The 21510-nt window shown below is 43.2% G+C and overlaps 2 protein-coding genes across 4 annotated transcripts in view; both read right to left on the bottom strand.

The window, feature by feature from the left end:
• taok2a (TAO kinase 2a) overlaps positions 1-12990 on the bottom strand; it is a 29357-nt gene extending 16367 nt beyond the window's left edge. For all 3 annotated transcript variants that reach the window (XM_087840153.1, XM_087840154.1, XM_087840155.1), the window contains exons 1-2: positions 12508-12990; positions 3110-3250 (exon numbers count right to left, since the gene is read on the bottom strand). In XM_087840153.1, coding sequence (XP_087696279.1) covers positions 3110-3241 — 132 coding nt within the window. In that variant the 5' untranslated portion in view covers positions 3242-3250; positions 12508-12990. The remainder of the gene's footprint in view (positions 1-3109; positions 3251-12507) is intronic.
• Positions 12991-14692: 1702 nt separating this feature from the next.
• Positions 14693-18600, bottom strand: LOC102787506 (heat shock 70 kDa protein 1). The gene is made up of 2 exons (XM_006805275.3): positions 18492-18600; positions 14693-17731 (listed from the first exon to the last, which is right to left on the bottom strand). The coding sequence occupies exon 2, from the start codon at positions 17706-17708 to the stop codon at positions 15786-15788; it is 1923 nt and encodes a 640-aa protein (XP_006805338.1). The 5' UTR covers positions 17709-17731; positions 18492-18600; the 3' UTR covers positions 14693-15785.
• Positions 18601-21510: the final 2910 nt, after the last annotated feature.

Genomic DNA, 21510 nt, shown 5'->3' with positions numbered 1-21510 from the left:
TCAGTTACTGTTTTAAATGTTTGGTGGTTGTTGAAGTTTTGTGACATTTCACCTGAGATTTTGGCGTTTCTGGCAAAATAAATTAATATTAAAAAATCGATTCAGGATTTTAATGAATCGATTTTACGTTATTCAAGCTAGAATCAATTTTAATCGATAAATCGATCATCAAAACCCAGCCACAGCTAATAGTGTTTTTTTTAATCAATATCAAGTTTTCACAAAACCTTTAATTTACTGTTATTATTTATTTCACTGCTTAGAAATTGTGACTACTAATTAGAAGCTCTTCGTTCCCACCTCCCTCAGTTTAAGGCAGCTTTCTTTTGATTGGCAGCTCTTCATAAGCTGAACAGTGAGTGGGCGGGGCTTCTGTGCCTGGGATGGTCACATATAGGGGTTCAACTTTGACCTCACACAGACCCAAAAGAATAAAACAAACAAACAAACAAACAAACCAGCCTGAGGGTGACCTCTCAGGGATTACTGTACACTCGTGACTCGCTACTTCAACACGAACATCCACCGCTGGAACAGGAGACATGACAGGAAACAAACACTTGAAGCTGTTGTGAGCGACAGTTTTAGAGGCGCTGAGAGGTGCAGCGTGTGAAACGCTCTTTTTTATCTGATGCAAATTGCTGCGCAGCGTCTATTTCTGCAGCTCTTCTCTAATGGCCTTTCCAGGCTCCTCTGAAACTCAGACATGCAGTGTGGAGGTGTGAGTCTACCACTCAGCCTCAAGAATGTTTTACAGGTGAAATGAGATGCAGAGCGCGGCGCACACACTCGGCATGTTCCCACTGTTTGCTAATAAGCTGGGGGACATTTTCAGATTCACACTCTCTTTATCAATGACAGATAAGAGTGATTTTAAAGAGAAACCCACACAGATCCACACGGTGGCCAGCTCAGCGAGTACATCCAAGAGAGACACTCAGACAACAATCCAAACTATTTGATTTGGTTTAGGATAATCCCAGCGTGCTGCTGTATGTCTGCACCTACACAAACATGCAGATCAAGCTTCACGTCTGCTCTGGTCCCACACTAAACTGGTTTACACCCATCAGTCACCGGCTGCTGGAAAAACCTGATGATCCGCCGTCTAGCCGCAGAGCTTCCTTGTACTAAGAATAGCTCCAAGAACATTTTCTAAGAATTTCCCCTTAAAGTCAGAAGTAAATCCCAGCAGAGAGAAAACTTTTTCATAAAGCATGCTCAGCCTTTAACAGAGCTTTGAAGCTGAAGTGTTTGAAGCAGAGAGGAGTTAAGAGGTTTAGGAGTTTCCTAAGGACAGGAGGACGTGGTGGAACGATGCTCGTAGGTCACACGATCCCCACGTGTTCACGTTCCAGAGGATCTGATCATTGCATCAAAAGAGCCGCTTAACTCGTGCACGTCTTTGTTCTAGATGTAAGCAAACATCCAGCCTTGGAGCGCCGCAGCACAGAAACAGGTTGCACCAATAGCCCGACTGAGGTTTCTGCATCAGGAACAAAAGCACATGTGGTCCTTAGCCAGTGTATACGACCTGAGAGGACCGACGACCTCACACTGACTCTCGAACACTCGGGTGTACAGACTGGCCGATATGGCCTAAAATGCATATTGCGGTATAATTTGAAGCACGTGCGGTAACGATATATATCACAATATATTCTTTTCTTCTGTGTAATGAATTCTCCGCACTATAAGGCCACTTAAAATCCTTTAATTTTCTCATAAATCAACAGTGTATGAATGTGTGAATTCTGGTTGTGCTTACTGACCTCGAACCGATTTCATTCGTGTCCAAATTCATGGGCTGTATCCTCCTGAGGACCCGGCCTTCGCGGTCTACGTGGGCCGGGTCCTCAGAAGGTCGGGTAGGCCGGAAGTAAACGGCTGTGAAATTGGACGGTCTCGCCTTCTGATAGCGTCACCGCAGTGTGGGTGGAGTTTAATAAACTCGTCCGTCTGCTCCTTGCTGTCTAAAATATAACAGGACACTGGAGGAAACTCTCGACCGTCTCACACTTCTGTTTAATCAGTTTTCTGTTTGACGTTTATTCAGCTGTGTAAAAACCACCTGATGGATTAATAAAGTTTTATTTTATCTAATCTAATAATTTTAATCTCAGCCAAACCGATTTACTCACGAACAAACAAAACACTGAAAAAAGCCCAACAATAACATTTTTGGGTTGTCTAAGTGACCTATATATTACGTTTAACCCGAGCAGCGAAACTCCGCGGTGATCTGAAAACGATGTGCCGGGAGTTGTGCCGTTCTCGGCCGCTTCAGTAACCCTCGAGCTCCCGGCGAGCTGTCGAGCTGGTGGGTAACAGACGTCTCCGAAAACGTCGAAGCACTTTTGCAAATATGCAATATCTTGATAAACCGAGCAGATATTTGAGGTTTACACAGCTACTTTCTCGCCTGAAAATATGTTAAACGTTTATTTTGTGACCCAGAAAGATTAGTCAGAGTAATTTTAAAACTTAGTAGCGGCCGCCATTGTTGGAAACTGAGTTTGGCTGGGCCGCGCTATGAATTCTGGGATATGGTGGGCCACGAAGGACACACCCGACCCATCCTTCAAATTCGGGGAAAAGGAGGACGCATTTGTCGGCCGCATTCGGAGGAGTCTACGAATTTGGACAGCCTTCGGCGCGTCGCTGTGACGTAATCGGTCTACAAATGCGGCCTCAGGAGGAAGCAGCCCATGAATTTGGACACGACCATTATGTGCTTCACGGCGCTCAGAAAAGTTTGTGGGTTTTTCCTTGTTTGTATTACTTGATCCCTAAAGTGTTCTCCAATGAGACGACAGTGACCCACAGACCCCTGCTTTAGAGGCCCACGCCTTTATTTTGGTGGGTACTGTAGTTATGAAGGTGTAGAGTCCTAACGAGCTGTGGACTTTAGACAGGATCGGCACATGTGACTAACTTTCTCTGAGGGATCATTTAACATGTAAATAAAGCCAAATTAACTGGCTTCACCTCTTTGTTTGAAACTCACACCTGGAGAGAGAGAAGCTGCTCACGCTGAACAACGTTAAAACCAGACAGTGAGTTTGTTACTGACACGGTCAAAAGCCGACAGACTTCCGATTCTACTCACAAAGTACACCGCTCCGAAGCTCCCGTGGCCGATCTCCCGGAGGTCGGTGAACAGCTTCTCCGGGTCATCTTTGCAGAACAGATCAGCCACCTCGGGGTCCTTCAGATTGCCCGCCCGCGCATTCGAGGGCATGGCCAGGGCCTGGAGGATGGAGAGAGAGCTCAGGTCAGTGCTGCAGACTGAAATCAGGGTGAAAACATGGAGGTCAGAGGTCAAAGCTTTTTCTTGTTAACTGGGGTTTTAGTCATAATCAGATTTTCTCAGATTTTCCCTGGAGGCAAATAAATCTTCATGATCTGTGGATTCTGACGTCTGTTCAGACATTTACAGGTTTTTTATTAGTTTTCTTATTAGCGTGAAACATAAAATATAATCACCATTATACAAACAATCACATAGCTATGTCCATACATACATGTTTATGTACCTAAATGAGTATAAAAAGGAGGGGAAAAGAGGTTTTCTAAGGATTCAAGTACTGGAAAACCTGGATCAAAGTTTTCCTACATGTTGGCTGCTCCTTTAACTAAGACAGCCGGTGCCTGTGTTGCTTTTGCAGCATGATTTGTCCTTTTATACTTCAGCCGGGCTGAAAACCATCAAATTAATGTGCTAAACATGCTGGGAAATGCATTCCTGCACTCTTGTAAAGTGACCCACTTCCAGTATTCCCTCACAGAGACTCCATCAGCTTCCCTGATGTTCCCAGTCTGTGCTGCACATCTATAACGCTGCGTATTGCACCAGGAATCCCACGACTGGCTGCTGCTGACGTTCACAGCTAACACGGGATCTGCGCTTCAGCCGTCTATCTGGGAACCGGCTGACAAGTCGAGGCTTGTGAAGCGTTCCAGGGAAAATCGGGCTGTTTCACCGCGGGAGTGCCAAATACAAACAACGCAGGGAGGGAGAGTGACACGGACCCATGTGGGGGAGACAAAATGGCAGCTGCGTTTTCACAAAGTGCTCTTCACCGTGAATGGGCTGTTCGGCTCAGATCGCTTTAGTGACGGCGGCAGCATGGCGTGAAAGGCTGACAGCTTCCAAAATAAAGACGCGCACTCGTCCTTCAAATCCGCTCACCCGGTCACGTTCAGCCTCTTCTTGTTTCTACGACGACAGCGCTGCTGAAAAACATCAGAGGAGATCCACTCGTACGAAAACTAACGACGCCGACGATAACCAGCCCGGCGCGTCGGTGCAGACGCTTCAAATGTTTGGATCAGGTGTTCATGTGCTGCACTCGATATGAACAGCGCTGTGTTCACCTCCTCCCGCTGATACACAACGCACACAGGTATGCACAAGCTCCTCCCTCAGCAGGTGAAGAAATTCAAGTGCACAACAATGAACAACGAGGAATTCCAAGAGATGGCGCTTCAAAAAACATAAATGTTAATCATTAAGAATAACCTGATACCTGCAGCTCCATCTACCGTGGCGACCGCTCCCACCTGCTCTATGGGAAACAGCAGCGCAGCCGTAAGTCGGCGGCTCTTCCCGCGTGTAACGTTAACACAGCGTTAATTTAACAGGATAAAAACTGAATTTATACAGCGACTGTCACTCTGTCATACATGCGCTACCATTGTTAGGGGCGCGTTTTGATGATCGATTCATTAATTCTGTCTTGGATAACGTGAAATCGATTCATTAAAATCCTGAATCGATTTTTTAATATAAATTTATTTTGCCCGAAACGCCAGAATCTCAGTTTCAACAACCACCAAACAGTAAAACAGTAACTGAGAGCAGGAACAGGATTCTGCACAGAGACGTGAACACAAAGCTCGACCCGCCAACGCATCAGGATCAGTGAGATGTGACTTTCTCACCGACGGCACGGACACGGTCGGGGCTGAACGCCGACAGCTCGCGGATTCTGATGTTTCGGCGGGTCGAGCTTTGTGTTCACGCCGTTTATGTGCCGATTCTAAAGCTGTTAGTTTGATCTCTCCAAACAATATTGACTGAACCAGCAAAAGAAGATCCAAACTACACTTCACATAAACATAAACATCACTCTGACTTTTGCTGTTTTGCTTCCACCAGGATAACATCACACTTCATGCACAGCTCTCTCTCTCTCTCTCTCTCTCTCTCTCTCTCAGTTTCCCGTCTAAAAATTGTTTTCTTCATTATTCTCTTGCTTGTTACGCACAAGTTGTTTACAGGCTGTCAGACGCTGTTTTTTCCTTTACTTAAAACCTAATTTCTGCCGTTCAATACTGAACAAATTTAAACTTTTTAAAATTATACAAAATGCAAAACGCCGTGTCTCTAATCAAACCTCTGTAACTTCAGAGGTGATGTTCATGTGTTGATTAATGGTTTTCTTTCGTTTTTGATCGACTGCAGAATATTTTTATATTCCAGGAAAATCTCCTTCATGCGTTTCTGTGTTTGTCTTCAGCTGCTTTGACACAAAGGCCTCTGCTGTGACGCTCACACCTTTGATTTCCCTAATTTCCTTCGGGATTAATAAAGTATTCTGATTTTGCGAGTGTCAGCTTCCTTTTTATAGATTCAAAAATATGTAAATGTTCTGATCTGAATTATAATATTTCTGACTGTCTGAGGCAAAATTTCCCAGATTTAAATCGAATCGATTCTAGAAACCAGTGACGACACGCAGCTCTAACCATTATGTTACTGTGTACTGTCGTATTAAACAGTCCAGTCACTGATGTTTTTGTATTCTTTTTTTTCTTTTACATTTTGAACCCTGTGGCATTAGAACGAGTACAGAGTGTTACGTATAGTTCTGAGTACTGTAACAACACAGGGCCTGATAAGTAAAGAGAAATGCGACCGAATCCTCCAGACTCGATCTTCATGTATCCACACTCTCAGTGTCCATAATTAACAATGTGCGCTGCTGCGTCACACGACACGTTTGTTTACGTCTGTTCTTCTTCTTCGTTTCATTTCTCGGAGGTGTCTGAGGCTCCTAACATCCATTTGCGTTGCCTCGGCCACCGTGGTCGTTCCCTTTGTGTTGCTGGTTTGGAGAGGACGGTTCCTCTGCCCGAGAGGCGGGGCTCACGCTTGTAGCACGTTTGTAAAGTTTTTTTTACTTTACACATAACTGCCACTCCCCTTAGCCTTAAGTTGCTGCATCAGTGTGCATTATTAACTGTAACGGAGAAACTCCGCACGCGTGCGCGTCGCCAACGAAGTAGGTCACAGTCATGGAGCTGCAGCTTCAGCAGAGAGGAGTGTGATGTTTATCTAACGCACTGCCTTCTAACAACAGCTCTGAATACGCGCCTCTGATGGGCCTCACATTTAGTCAACAACCAGAAAACAATCTGATGATTAAAGGATGCGATTAATCGTTTCAAACACACATTAATATTTGTATGAAGGTATAACCTTAGTGCTCAAGCTCAGTTTGGACCGATTTCTTCCTTCCCATTTAAATAATTGATAAACAGGTCATGAGGGAAGCCGTTACCATGTCTTAATGCAGACAGAATGAAATGCAGATGTTTTAGCTTCTTGGCACAAATTTCTCCATCAAATTTTCCAACTCTACTCAAAGCTTTAAGCTTTACAGCTGCAAGAACCGACAAATTCCAGCTCGAGCAGAAATAAGAAAATGAAAGGAACTCCTCAGTGATTCAAATCTACATTCTGCCATGAAAATGGGTCTGAGGGAGGAGCAGCATCATGACATGCATTTAATGAAATGCCCGGCACGTGTTTTGGCTGCTGTGTGTGGAGATCAGCGTGTACGACGTCGCTGTTACGCTCCGACTCAAATCAACACCGATTTAAATAAATCCACAAAAATCCAAAGAGAGGTCGAATCACCAGAGCGGTGGATGTAATCTGAGGCTGCACACTGAGCCGTGCTTATTGACAAACCAAACGGCCTTCTGTAATGGGGTTAATGTGGCGCTCATCCTCTGAGCGTCAGCTGCAGCCCCGAGAAGAGTCGCCAGCTTAACCAGGCCTCTGAACGCCGGCCGCCGGATCCCCGTTTAACAACACGCCCGCTCTGTGCCGAGGTGGAGACAGATTCCCACCATCCTGCCCCCTGACCTGAAAGCACTTATAAACATTATGTATAATTATGTGTGGCGTGGCGCTCGACAGCCTGCCGCTACAGTCAGAAGAAACACTACCCGTCTGAAAATATGACAGCAGAGAGGGGGAAGCAGCACCTTAATTTGCCTAAAACATCACCGTGGCATCGAGCTAGAGACCTTTATCGTGTCAGTCACCCTTCACTGCATCTCTGAACACCCTTTGAAATTCTAATTTAATGCTTTTAAAGACCCAAACTGAAGACTGAGTTCCTTCAACACTACAACAACTGCACAATGGGTTTAAATCTCCACATAAGTAATCATTACTGCTCTATTCTCTGCTTTACTGTTCAGCGTTACATAAGAAATCAATCACACGTTTAAAACAAAACTTAAATATGTCATTTTAGTCTCCGTTTACTGAACAACTGTAAATGTGTAGAAGCAATGTTGGAAGTATTTTGTAGCATTAGCATTTCAATTTAAAATGAGACAACACTGATATCAGTAACATTATAGTGGTATTTCTCAGGTTTTTCAGGCGAACCCGCCCGATGAACCAGATGCTGGTCTTAAAGTATTTAAAAATCCACTTTGATAAATATTTGGCTGTGAATTTTGTGCATCTATTGGTTGGAAAACTAAGAAACATCAATGGTAATACCACAGTTAAAGGGTGTTCATTACTGTGTGTGCATCATTTTATTCACAGAGTACAGTTTATTGATTCTGGTTAGAGCAGGGCGATATGCCCGAAATATTTATCACGATATATATTTGAAAATTTGCGATAACGATATAACTGACGATATAATTGATGCGAGACAAAATACAACTCCACAACTTTACTAGTGCAAAAAAACATCCATTTATTTCACTTAAACAAGCAGCTGTTTTTATGTGCATTAAAGCTGTATAAAAATTTAACAGTGCAAATGCAAATTCTTTGCTGAAACTTTAACCAAAAGGCATTTCCAGTAGAAATGTGCTGACATATTCTGAGCATAACCATGTATAATATCCACTGAAGTTAAAACTCCTGACTGAAGTTTGGTCCGTTTACAGCATCCTGCCATGCGATTGCATTTGTCTCTAACCATCAGGAACCTTCATGTTAACTTTTATCGAGTGGAAAAAAGTTAGCGTTCATCCTCCAGCTTCACTGTTTATGTTATGCCAGTGGTTCCCAAACTTTTTTTTGCTGGGCCCCCCTTGTTTTACAAGAAAAATGTTCGCGCCCCCTCCCCCTTTTCGCGCGTGCATGTGCGCCCGCACACATCCTCCAACCACACACACCCATATTTTGTTCCCCCCCCCTCTTTTCATTCTGCTCCCCCCCCCTAGGAGGCGGGCCCCACACTTTGGGAAGGTCTGTGTTATGCTAACATAGCTGTGTAGCTAGCGATCATGTAGCACAACATTATATAGCAGCTAGCCCAACTTCAGTAACCCTACAAACGTCACTGCTGTTTAGTTTTCTGACTTCATTTATGTTGGAAGTGACAGTAGAGCTGTACGTTTGAATGCTTCAGAAATCTCTCAGTCAGAACATGCTATATCATGTTTAGCTAACTAGCGAGCTAACTTCCTGTTAACTTCGAACTCCGTTAAGTGTAATAATTCTGTTTTCATGGATGCCTGGATGTTAAACTTCATTGTTACACCTGGTAAAGCAGCAACACTGATCGTTTTATTACAGATGAAAGAATTTAGACAGTTTTTAACTCTCAGTGATGCTGCAGTGTTCGTTTGACTTTGGGACCTGAAGAAACTGAGTTTAGGACCCAGATTATTCCCAGATTTACGAGCACTGTAGTCTGACAAATACGGCAATAACAGCCGCTTGCATGTTCTACAAAAAATGTGCTTTGTTGTGTATCTGACGGACAAACACAAACCAGTTCCACATCACTGAAGTTGCAGCATTTTTACAAACCAGTTCTGGTTCATCCGTTTCACTCAATGATCTGCTTTCTCCCTTCTCATTCTCCGTCGCCGCCATGATTTTTCGGCCATGTGCGTATGAAAACAAAGGCACTGCGCATGCGCGTTTCATTTTCTTATCGTTGCCTAACGGTATTACCGTGAACTGTATAATATGGCCGAGCCCTAATTCTGGTACTCTTTATTTCCTCTTATGTTTGAGGTTTGACTTTCTGATGGATTTTATCTCACATTACCTCGGATGTCATCAGGAAAGACATTTAGGGCACCTTCCCAAAATTATGAAAATGCAAACACGCCAATTTTTGTTTTGCTTTTCTTCCTTTTGTTTGCCCCCCCCCAAAAAAATAAAGTGATACTAAATGTGAGCAAAGTGATTCTAAAGACTTCAGATTAACTGAATACGCCTTCACAGATCTGCTGCTACGAGGTCACTCCAGCTGTCTGTTTTGTTTTTATTATTGTCACTCTCATTAACCTGCCCTCTCCCTCCTGATTTATTAGCTTTTAGTGCTGAAGGCGAAGCACGGCGGTCACCAGCTAGCATCTTGGTCCATCATGGCTTGGTGTCCATCAGCAGCAACTTTAGAGCATGTTTATAAATAAGACAAGTTCAGGCTGAGCTGAGTCAGCAGCGCTGCCATTTCCAGTTTAGATTTTCAGGACTAGTTCAGAGGAGAAGCTTCCAAATCCTTTGACGCACTGTGTCATTTTCAATTTCTGTTTATTTTAGCTCATGTCTCTTTTTTTATTTCTGTACACCCTTTGTGAGTAAATATTTCCATTATTAAAAGCTTGTTGAACAGCAGCAGTGTTGAGGCATCTCATCTGTTGGGTCCATAAATCTTTATTTAAAAACAATTATGCTTTTTAATTCTTGTGGTAGTGAAATCGGATAGTAGAGTTTGATTTCCTAGTATTCTAACAACGCTGAGCATTGCTGTATTTTTATTATCACGTTTAATTCAAATTGTTTTTATGTCTTCTTACTGTGCCCACAGACCACTTTAAAATGTAACTGGATGTTTCATCTTTAAGCTGCTCATCAACTGTTCAGCTGAATTACATTTTGAGCCTTCTCATTGGCTCGTCAGTCACCTGTGAAGCACTAAGATAAATAAAAGGTGTTAAATACAACGACTGCGTATGTGACAGGGACATTTGAGAAGCAGCTCTCCACAGCTGAAAGCTCTACCACCATGAGAAGCAGAGCTTTCAGCTGCTTTGCTCCCAGAAATAAGAAACATTGGTTCTCCCACAGTTTAAATCCCAACTCAAAACTCATCTGTTTAAATCTGCATATTCACTGTGAATCCACTGTTTGTTAATTTTATCTTGTGCTTTTGTTTTATTGTTCTTATTCTGCCATTGTTTTACTAAGTGTTTTATCCTATTGTAAAGTGTCCTTGGGTGACTTGAAAGGCACTCATAAATAAAATTTATTATTATTATTATTATTATTATTATTATTATTACAGTGTAGTTCAAATTAGCATCAGACTTGTTTTTGATGGCGGCTGAAGAAGCCAGACTCAGAACAGACAGGAAGAGAACCAGGCCAATTTCCAAAATAAAAGACCTCGTACGGTCTAAATGTTTCTGGTGTGGTGTGAAGATGTGCAGCTGATAAAACGGTGAAGCACCAACACTGCAGACACATACTGTGTGTATTTATGGGGTAACAAGCCCCTCATTTTCTGAGGAACAATTCCACTTTTAGTGATTAAAGTCTGTTCGATTCTTACAGCTTTACTTCCCGTTAGTCTGACAAAGACCTAAATTTAAAAAATGTTTAAAATCCACTTAAAACTGCACTGATTCTGTTATCTGTGTATAATCCACTACAGATCACATCTCCAGGCCTACTGCCAGCTGCTCCAGGTAACAGCCTCATGTGGACCTCAAAGACAAACGTCTCCACAAATTTCTCTTTTTAAACCTTTCATATTACTTAAAAAAAACTTTTCAGACATTTGGGCCCTTTACAATCTTTTTTAACGCATTTCTGAGGCTGTGCAGATGCCCGACAAAGATGATCACAGTAGAAATAACAGCAGCATTCAAATGGGGTCATGTTGACTCTGTTGCATAAGGTCTTTGTTGTGTTCATGGCTAGGTAAAATTTTATGAAACATCAGACTCGAGCTTTGGGACGCATGCTGCTGCGTGTCGAGTAACAAAGGTCGGTCGCCATTATTGTTTGACTTCTCAGGTTCACGGTTAACTGCAGCCGTCGTTTCTGAGGCGAGAAGACATCTCGTGGTTTCTATTTTTGTCCCTGTTCTGAGGAACGGGACCGCTCCCGCAAGCTTGAACACGCAAGACTAGGAAAGCAAGTTTCCTCAACTTCCTACATGGAAAAACAAACTTGTTCAGTCAAGTTACATTTTTGTTTGGCAATAAAATCAAGAGAAAGGAAAAAGGGAAGCAGAGCCACAGACTGCTCTTTTTAAACAAAGCATGATGTGAAATGTTGTGCGTCAGTGGGGCTGAATGACCTCGATCACATGGCTGAATTTTAGCTCGGAGCTGCAAACAGTTTTGCATAATTAAAGCCAAGATGTTGCGAGCGTTGTGCAGTCATGTGGAGGCCAATGGCTCATTTTTAGTCAAACGTAAGAGGTTTGATACGAGCGTGTGGCCCAAACTTTCCTAACATGTCCTCAAACTGCACGACCACACGAACATGTAACAGTTACACAAAGTGAAAGCTGAATGCTTTTCCGTGACTTGATGCCAAATCTCCTGAGGCAGGAGGAGGAGAGTTGGGGTCTTTATAACAAACCCAATTTCTCCAATGTTATTTAGGAGGAAATAAGGACACTGGAGATGTGTGGCTCTGATTTTAAGGCTTACATAAGCACTGCATGGAGAGCTGGTCCAAAACGGAAAGCTCACATCCATTAAGATAGTTTGATTTGGATACAGAAGCTCCAAAACGGCCTGCACTCCACCCTCACAGATATCTTATCAGCTGTTTTAGTAAGCCGGTTATTGGCTGTTTTGTTCGGCATTTAAACTCAGATCGTTTCTCTAAAAACACTGATATACTTTCAGTTACACGAACGACTGCTTGGAGACTGCTGGGTCAGATTTAGATGACTGCGTGTCCTAGCTTGGATTTGTTAGGTTTGCTCGTAATTATCAATTATCTTACTAAATACACCTGAAAAAAAAGCAAAGCAACAGAAAAATGTAGGACAGTAATGTAAAAACAACAACATCAAAAAATACCTGCAGGTTTACTGCGCCAAACTCCCAACTTTAACATCTCTCTCTTAACGACTAAAAAATGATCACAAATACTTTAGCTACGGTGACATTTTTACTATTTTTCTTTACGAATATCTTTTAAAAAGCACTGGCACATTAGGGGCCCTCCACTTAGCCCGTGTGGAGCCGCTAACTAACGGTACTCACCGCGGCTTATTGTGGTTCCGCTCTGAACCGAAAAACAACCGATAGCAGCCGAGCTAACAGTGGACCTCAATCCTCATAGCCCGGAATCCCTCTCCGCAAACAGTCACCACCACGTCCGGGGCATTTCCACCCAGGTCACTGCTGATATTTGTGAAGTTAATGCGGGGTTTCCAGATGTCACAGACCGGCTCAGACTCGAAGCTCGCCTTCGTCCTGCGATCTTAGCCGCTGCTAACTGGTTAGCTTAGCTCGGATAGCCTGAGAGCTAACGTTAACCGGAGCCGTCCTGCGGGGTGTGGCTGCTGTTTCTCCACGCCGCTGCTCCTCCGAGCATACTGTCCAGCTGCACCAACTTTTCTGAAAAACACGCCTAAAAAGCAGCCTGAAAATCCGCGCCCCGTCCCCGGGCCGGGCGTGTTTTCTTCCCCCGTTTTTGTTCTTGCTAAACACAAGATGGCACGGGCTGGCGGGGCGGGACTCAGAGCGGTGACCGGAAACTGCTGTCTTCTACTTCCGACAAGGGTCCCGCTTCACAAATAAAAGGGTATAAATAAACCGACCTACATGATATTAATAATCTAGTACAAACGCTCCAAGGCTTGATTTCATGATTATTTTTACGAGACTGCGGTTAATATCCAGAACTTATAAATTCAGCCGGAGAGGGAGAGCTTTAAAAACCAAAGATTATTCACACGATGAACTACAGCAGGGATTTATGTAGAAATCTCCTGAAGCTAATAAGATATTGTAAAAATATTATAATAAAGAATGTACAGGAAATAATATATATGGTGTACATGTATGATATGTGAGGTGGTGTGCTGATTTTTTCATAGTGATGGACAGCCTGATAGATGAGGTCTAGTCTATGATATTTGCAGATAACACTCAGATCTGTAGTGACCGTCGGGAGTAGGTAGAGGAGAGCTTTAAGAAGTGGAGGTATGCTCTGGAGGAAAGAGGAATAAAAGTCAGTGGAAGCAAAAGGTGTTGTGTGTCACGTGTCACAGGTGTGTGAATTTGTTTATAATGGAGCACTAAAAAATACTATAAAGTATTCTGATTCTGATTCTGATGAGAGGTAGACAGGTGGAAAAAAAACATGCAAGGTGCAAAGGTGGCGAAAGTTGATTGGTTTAAATACCTGGGGTCAACCACCCACAACAACAGACAGTGCACAAGAGAGGTGAAGAAGAGAGTGCAGCCCGGGTGGAGTGGGTGGAGCCAACTGTCAGGCATGATGAGAAACAGGAGAGCAGCAAGAGTGAAAGAGAAGGTTTTACAGGATAGTGATCTTCGGTCTGGAGATGGTGGCACTGATAAACAGACAGACAGAGCTGAACATGTTCAGATCTTACAATATAGAAAATATTTTGACCTTTCGTATTTTAGACATGTTAAAGATTGACCCATTTGCAGCCATTTTGGACTCTTGGTTCAGCAAAAGGAACATTCCAGTTGTGCCTAATTAGACTTTTTTATGCATTAAAAAGTAAAAATCATAATATTAGGCATTAAATAGTTACATAAAGCTGCAGTCCTCTGTCGTAAATTTCCTCCAATTACTCAGTATTTTCTCATCAACTTTCAATACAGGACATTTACTATCATTGTGGGTTACCAATGTCTTTATTCAGCTAAATTATGTAAGTAATATAAAATGTCTTGATTGATCTGCACTTATTTCTTCATCTTGTGGCAGTTAGTCCTGTGCATACACTTTTTTTTTCAATTTGTTCAAAATTAAAAGAAACCAATTTCACCGTACACTAATGAGAAAATTAGGTGAGTTTGTCTTTACTGGAAAAAGAAAATGAGAGGTGGTGGCAGTATTGATTGTTGTGCATGAATGCTGTAAAGCTGCTCAGTTCTGATAAAAATGTGTCATTCAGGCTCTGAAAGGTGTTAAATAGTGACATCTAGTGGTATTTCTGCATACTGCAGTGCCTGTTTTCATATATACGGTGCCATGCGTTCTTGATTTATCCTTGTACAGAGATGGTTTCCTGATCCTCTTTTTACCTAAAGGCCTCAAACAGTTTGCACAAAAATTCAGTATTAATGATCTCTGGTCTAACTGGATGACAAAATTCAGATGGAGAAATGTTTCAAAATGCAGCGATATGTATGACAACATGGTAAATTAAACAAAGAAAAACATAAATGTATTTAATGACTGTTTTTATTGCAAAATCCAGCATCGCAAGAATATTAAAATCATGAACACAAGTATAGTTGTTCCTTCACTTTTTCATTTACACATTATAAATAACATAAACTAACATGAGGCCAATAGTTTGAAGTCAAAACCTGTGTCCCAAAACGTCGGCTGCATCCTTCGGAGGACCCGGCCTTCGCGGTCGACGTGGGCCGGGTCCTTCAAAGACCAAGAAGGCCAGAAGTGCGAGGCTGTGAAATGGGATGGTCTAGCCTTCAGATTAGCGTCACCGCTGTGTCGGTAGAGTTTAATAAACTCGGCCGTCTGCTCCTTGCTATCTAAAATATAAAAGGACACTGGCGTAAATTCTCGACCATCTCACACTTCTGTTTCCGGAGGAACCCACTCGATGAATTAATAAAGTTTTATTTAATCTAATAATCTAATAACTTTGATCTCAACCAAACCGATTTACTCCAGAACAAATAAAACACCCAAAAAAGCCAAACAATTACATTTTTAAGTTATCTGAGTGACTAATATATCATGTTTAACCTGAGTAGCGAAAGAGCAGGGGTCTGAAAACGATGAAGCCGGGAGTCCGCTGCTCTCGCCGGCTGGAGTGACCATTGGCTTGCTATCGAGCGGGTGAGTAACAGACGTCTCCAAAAATGTCGGCACACTTTTGCAAATATACGATGTCTTGATAAACCAAGCAGATATTTGTAATTTACACAGCTACTTTCTCGCCTTAAAATATGTTAAAAGTTTATTTTGTAGCCCAGAAAGATTAATAAGAGTAATTTTAAAACTTAGTAGCGGCCGCCATTGTTGGCAGCTGAAATTTGGCTGGGCCACGCTATGAATTCTGGGATGTGGTGGGCCACGAAGGACACACTTGACCCATCCTTCAAATTCGGGGGAATGAAGGACGCATTTGTCGGCCGCGTTTGAAGGAGTCGACGAATTGGGACAGCCTTCGTCGCCTGGCTGTGACATAATCGGCCTTCAAATGCGGCCTCCAGAGGATGCAGCCGACGTTTTGGGACACAGCTAAAGAGTCCGATGTGAGTGTTCAACAGTCCCAGTGAGCTCAGAGTCCATCTTCAGGGCCTCTTTAGTCCACCTCCTCAATAGTGGGACCCTGGGAGCCAGCTCGTGCCTGCTCTCCACAGGTAGCACCAGTGGGCATCCCTCCCTGATACAGCTTGCTGATGATGGGGTTGCACACTTTCTCCAGCTCTTTCTGCTTGTGTTGGTACTCCTCTTTATCAGCCAGCTGGTTGTTCTCCAGCCAGGTGATGGCCTCGTCACATTTCTCCACCACCTTCTTCTTGTCCTCCTCGCTGATTTTGCCCTTCAGGTTGTCGTCCTGCACGCTGCTCTTCATGTTGAAGGCGTAGGACTCCAGGGAGTTCTTGGCGGCGATTTTGTCCCTCTGAAGGTCGTCCTCAGCTTTGTATTTCTCTGCGTCCTGCACCATCCTCTCGATCTCTTCTTTGCTCAGTCGGCCCTTATCGTTGGTGATGGTGATCTTGTTCTCTTTGCCGGTGCTCGTGTCCACCGCAGACACGTTCAAAATGCCGTTGGCGTCGACGTCGAAGGTGACCTCGATCTGCGGGATGCCTCGCGGGGTGGGCGGGATCCCCGTCAGCTCAAACTTGCCCAGCAGGTTGTTGTCCTTGGTCATGGCTCTCTCTCCTTCGTAGACCTGGATCAGGACGCCGGGCTGGTTGTCGGAGTAGGTGGTGAAGGTCTGGGTCTGCTTGGTGGGGATGGTGGTGTTGCGTTTGATCAGGGCCGTCATGACCCCTCCGGCCGTCTCGATGCCCAGGGACAGAGGCGCCACGTCCAGCAGCAGCAGATCCTGAACGTTGGCCGAGGTGTCGCCCGAGAGGATGGCGGCCTGGACGGCGGCACCATAAGCCACGGCCTCATCCGGGTTGATGCTCTTGTTCAGCTCCCGGCCGTTGAAGAAGTCCTGCAGCAGCTTCTGGATTTTGGGGATTCGGGTGGAGCCTCCCACCAGGACGACATCGTGGATCTGTCCCTTGTCCAGTTTGGCGTCCCTCAGGGACTTCTCCACCGGCTCCAAGGTTCCCCTGAACAAGTCAGAGCACAGCTCCTCAAAGCGAGCCCTGGTGATGGATGTGTAGAAGTCGACGCCCTCAAACAGAGAGTCGATCTCGATGCTGGCCTGGGAGCTGGAGGACAGGGTCCTCTTGGCCCTCTCACAAGCTGTGCGCAGCCTCCTCAAGGCTCTCTTGTTCTGGCTGATGTCCTTCTTGTGCTTCCTCTTGAACTCCTCCACAAAGTGGTTCACCATGCGGTTGTCAAAGTCCTCTCCACCCAGGTGGGTGTCTCCGGCCGTGGACTTCACCTCAAAGATACCGTCTTCGATGGTCAGGATGGACACGTCGAAGGTGCCCCCACCCAGGTCAAAGATCAGGACGTTTCTCTCTCCTGACTTGCCTTTGTCCAGACCGTAGGCGATGGCGGCCGCCGTGGGCTCATTGATGATCCTCAGGACGTTGAGGCCCGCGATGGCGCCCGCGTCTTTAGTGGCCTGTCGCTGGGAGTCGTTGAAGTACGCCGGGACCGTGATGACAGCGTTGGACACCTTTTGGCCCAGGTAGGCCTCTGCGATCTCCTTCATCTTCACCAGCACCATGGAGGAGATCTCCTCGGGGTAGAAGGCCTTGTCCTCCCCTTTGTACTCCACTCCGATTTTGGGCTTCCCACCGTCTGAAATCACCTTGAAGGGCCAGTGCTTCATGTCCGCCTGCACCACAGGTTCATCAAACTTTCTTCCAATCAGCCTCTTGGCATCAAACACAGTGTTGCTGGGGTTCAGAGCCACCTGGTTCTTGGCTGCATCCCCGATGAGCCTCTCGCTGTCTGTGAAGGCCACATAGCTGGGGGTGGTCCTGTTGCCCTGGTCGTTGGCGATGATTTCTACTTTCCCGTGCTGGAAAACCCCCACACAGGAGTAGGTGGTGCCCAGGTCGATGCCGATCGCTACGCCTTTAGCTGAAGACATCTTGATTACTTTGACTTAGTCTCCTAAAGAGGAGGAGAAAACATCAGAGAGGAACATTAACAAATACTGACAGAGGCAACAACAACTTCTGTTTATGGAGCGCTAAATGAAGTCAAACTATGGGTCCTTAAAATAACAAAGTTGTACAATTTGTAATGTTGAGATTTTAAGTTTTAAATATAACTAAATATTTTTTTAAATCTTGCATTAAACATTGCTGCATTTAAAAATAAATCAGTACAGTCTTCCCTAGTCCAACTGAGTCATTTAAGTATATATTTATTATTGAATATGGTCTCATGACTCTGCACGATTAATACTGTATTTTCTAGAGGGCAGCCATGATTTTAGGTGCTGGGTACAGATATAAATCCACCTCATGTCTAAAGAAAACCTTATTTAAAAATCAGTAGATTTTTAAAATAAGTAGATTTTAAGTAGATTATTTAAGTAAGATTATTTAAAAATCAGTAGATTTTTAAATAAGGTTTTCTTTAAACATTTTTAAATCAAATACTGCAATAGTTATCTTTTATAATTGACACTTTTCCAACACCGGAAGAACACTTTAACACTTAAATAAAAAGTTAAAAAATAAAGCTTATTTCATAAAGATGTAGAGGAATTGTAAATTTTGAGTTTTCGTCCAGCCACTAATGAATGAAGCTTAATTAAATAAGTTTTAAAAGTATCCCTGAACATTACATTTCTTAAGCCTAATATTTAAGAAACTAATTTCGTTGAAGAGAACATTATTTCAAATAAACTATAAATGAAACTCACTCTGGCTGACAGATGAAGATCGTTTAGAAGATGAATGAAGCTCTTGTGCTTCTCCTCTGCAGCGTTTGTCTCGTCCAGCTCCTGTCGGTGGTCTGATGTCAGGGTCTCTAACCGGCACCGTGACTTTATACGTTCCTCGCTGACTTCTCGTGAGTTCTCGAGCTTTCCCGTGACTCTCGTCCAATCAGAGTGCTCCGCGGTGAGCTCTGCGTGGTGACGTCACCGGGAGAAGTTTCTACCAGCTTCTCCGAGAATCTCCTAGATTCTAGGAGATTCTTCTCCTAGAAGAAAGTCAGAACGTGGAAAAATGATAGAACAAATCTGAGTCAGCGGATGTGGGCAGGGGAAAAGACCAAATTCTGTAACTCGGAGTCACTAAACATGAAACAAAGCAAGGTTTCAGCACCGATGTCGCCATTATTCACCTTTGAATACGATATCATCACCATCATCGACTAAAATCCGTTTCGTCGCAGCGATAATTCACTAGAATTACCTAGAATTAACATAAATCCTTTAAAATTACATATTTTGTGATAAAGTTCGCTTGATAGAAGAAGAAAATGGCTGAAGTATAATTCATCTAAGGCTGTAAAATGTCATTTTGTGGGTATTTTCACTGTCCTGCTGTGAGTGTGTGCTGACCTGAGGCTATGAACCCAGCAGGGTTAAAGCCACATCTGTACATTTAATATAGTTATACAAATACTATTCAAACGCATATACAATATATGTGAACAACATTAGTACAACAATATTTCATACTTGCCAACCTTGAGACCTCAGAATTAGGTAGACATTCAAAAGGGCTGTAGGGGGGTATTGGGGGGGGGGGGTATACATTAAATACAAAAAAATGAATTTTACAGGGTTTATTTATCGGATAAAACAAGTTAAATGTCTCCGTTATTATTGTCCGGTCGGAAACAGCGGGAGGGTCCAAATTCAGAGGCTGCGTCCACCTGAGGACCCGGCCTTCGCGGTCTAAGTGGGCCGGGTCCTCCGAAAGCCAGGTAGACCGGAAATGAGCGACTGTGGTCGGTCTAGCCTTCAGAATTATGTCACGAGCTCTCTCGGTGGAGTGAAACTGCCGTCTGCTCCTTGCTATCTAAATTATAACTATTTCTAAATTATAAACTCTCGACCATCTCACGCTTCTGTTTAATCAGTTTTCCGTTTGATGTTTATTCAGCTGTGTGAAAACCGTCCTGAGGGATTAATAAAGTTTTATTTAATCTAATCTAGTAACTTTAATCACAGCCAAACCGATTTACTCAGGAAAAAAAACACTGAAAAAAGTCAAACAATAACATGTATGAGTTATTTAAGTGACTTATATATAATGTTTAACCTGAGTAGCGAAAGTCCGCAGAGATTTGAAGAAGAGACAGGAGTTTGCTGTTCTCCCCGGCTCAGATATCTGAAGTTTACATTCTCACCTGAAAATATGTTAAAAGTGTATTATGCGACCCAGAAAGAGTAATAAGAGCAATATTAAAGCTAAGTAGCTGCAGTAGTAGTAGCCATTGTTGGAAACTGGAATTGGCTGGGCCAATCTGGGATATGGTTTTTCAATTTTGTTGTCAGGGTGGAAAATCGGGAGAAATTCGGGAGAATGGTGGCTCCGGGAGATTAGGGGCACTGAAATTCGGGATTCTCCCGGAAAAATCGGGAGGGTTGGCATGTGTGCAATATTTTTGACTATTTTAAAGAAAAAGCAGTAAAGATGAAAAGAAATAAATAAATAAGAAAGAAAGAACACATAAAAATGTTTGTGACTATTCTGTGAGGTAAGTGGTGGAAGAAAACAGTTTGATTACGAGTTAATAAACAGAGATATATAAAATGCAACTTTTCAGGTTAAAATCAAAGAACTATTTCACTCTGAGGTGTTATTCTTATTTCATTCCACTAGATGTCACCAAAGTAAGGTTTAAACCAACAGAGAGCAGGAAGTAAGGACTGCGGTCAGAGAGGAATGATCCAGGGGCGTTTTAAGCTCATTTTAATCAAAATGAATCAAAGCACCCCCAAAGATTTCTTACTTTTTTGACAATATTTGGTACAGGATAGTGTCATATTTCTTGTGTGATACACTACAAAAATATAGAAAGCATACAGTACTTGGTTGAGATGTAATATTTTAACAACAAAAGTATAGATAACCCCCCCTCCCAAAATGGTTTGTTCCAGCTCGCCTCTCCTCTGCTCTGGCTCTAGCGCTCTTGCTGCCAGAGCGATGGTGGTAACCACAGACAAGGCTAATAAAAAGGTACTGGCTGAAGCATATGCTCACAACAACACACGCCACCATGAAGAGTATATTTATACTGTCAACAGAGAAACACTCATTAATTACAGGCAATCTTTTTCTTAACATATTTTCATGTCAGATGAGTTTTGTCTTTCCTTCTTTCGTTCCCCGACGTGTCTGTTGTGAATATTTCATAAACAACAGCAGTTGTGCTCCAGCCTCAGTAAAACAACATGTAGGTGTTACAGGACGAAGCATCGCTCAGGAAAGTTTATTCATGGTTAGAGGTGAAGATGTGACGATTGGTCAGAATCAGCCCCTGAAAATGTGATTAATTTGACCTTTTTATTTAAAAAAAGAAAACAATTTTGTCAGTTTTTTAAATTTAAATATACATTTTTGGGTAAACTAAAAACGTAGCTGAAGCACACTGATCATCCTGTTGGATCATCGCTGGCCTGACGTGATGATCATAATTACTGACAGTCTGGCATAATAAGAGCTCATCTGCATCACTGTTTCACAGAAAAGCATCCTCGAGATGTAGAGATAACAAATTGGCAGCAGGAGTCACAGCAGAGATGGTTTCAGATTGTTCTGGCACAAAAGCTTTGTATGTTTCAGTGTTTCACTACCTTTATCTCCTGGGAAACGAAAGTCCAGAAACATAATTCAATACACAAGCAAACGAACAGAAAGAGACTCTGACAGAGAACAAAGGAAACCACAGGCTTTGTGTCCACGGACACAACGAGGACTAATCAG

This window comes from Neolamprologus brichardi, chromosome 4 (assembly GCF_056152115.1).
Source record: "Neolamprologus brichardi isolate AB-2024 chromosome 4, ASM5615211v1, whole genome shotgun sequence".
Taxonomy (NCBI): Eukaryota; Metazoa; Chordata; class Actinopteri; order Cichliformes; family Cichlidae; genus Neolamprologus; species Neolamprologus brichardi.
Note: the sequence above shows the minus strand (reverse complement) of the source record. Positions and strands in the feature narration are given on the sequence as shown.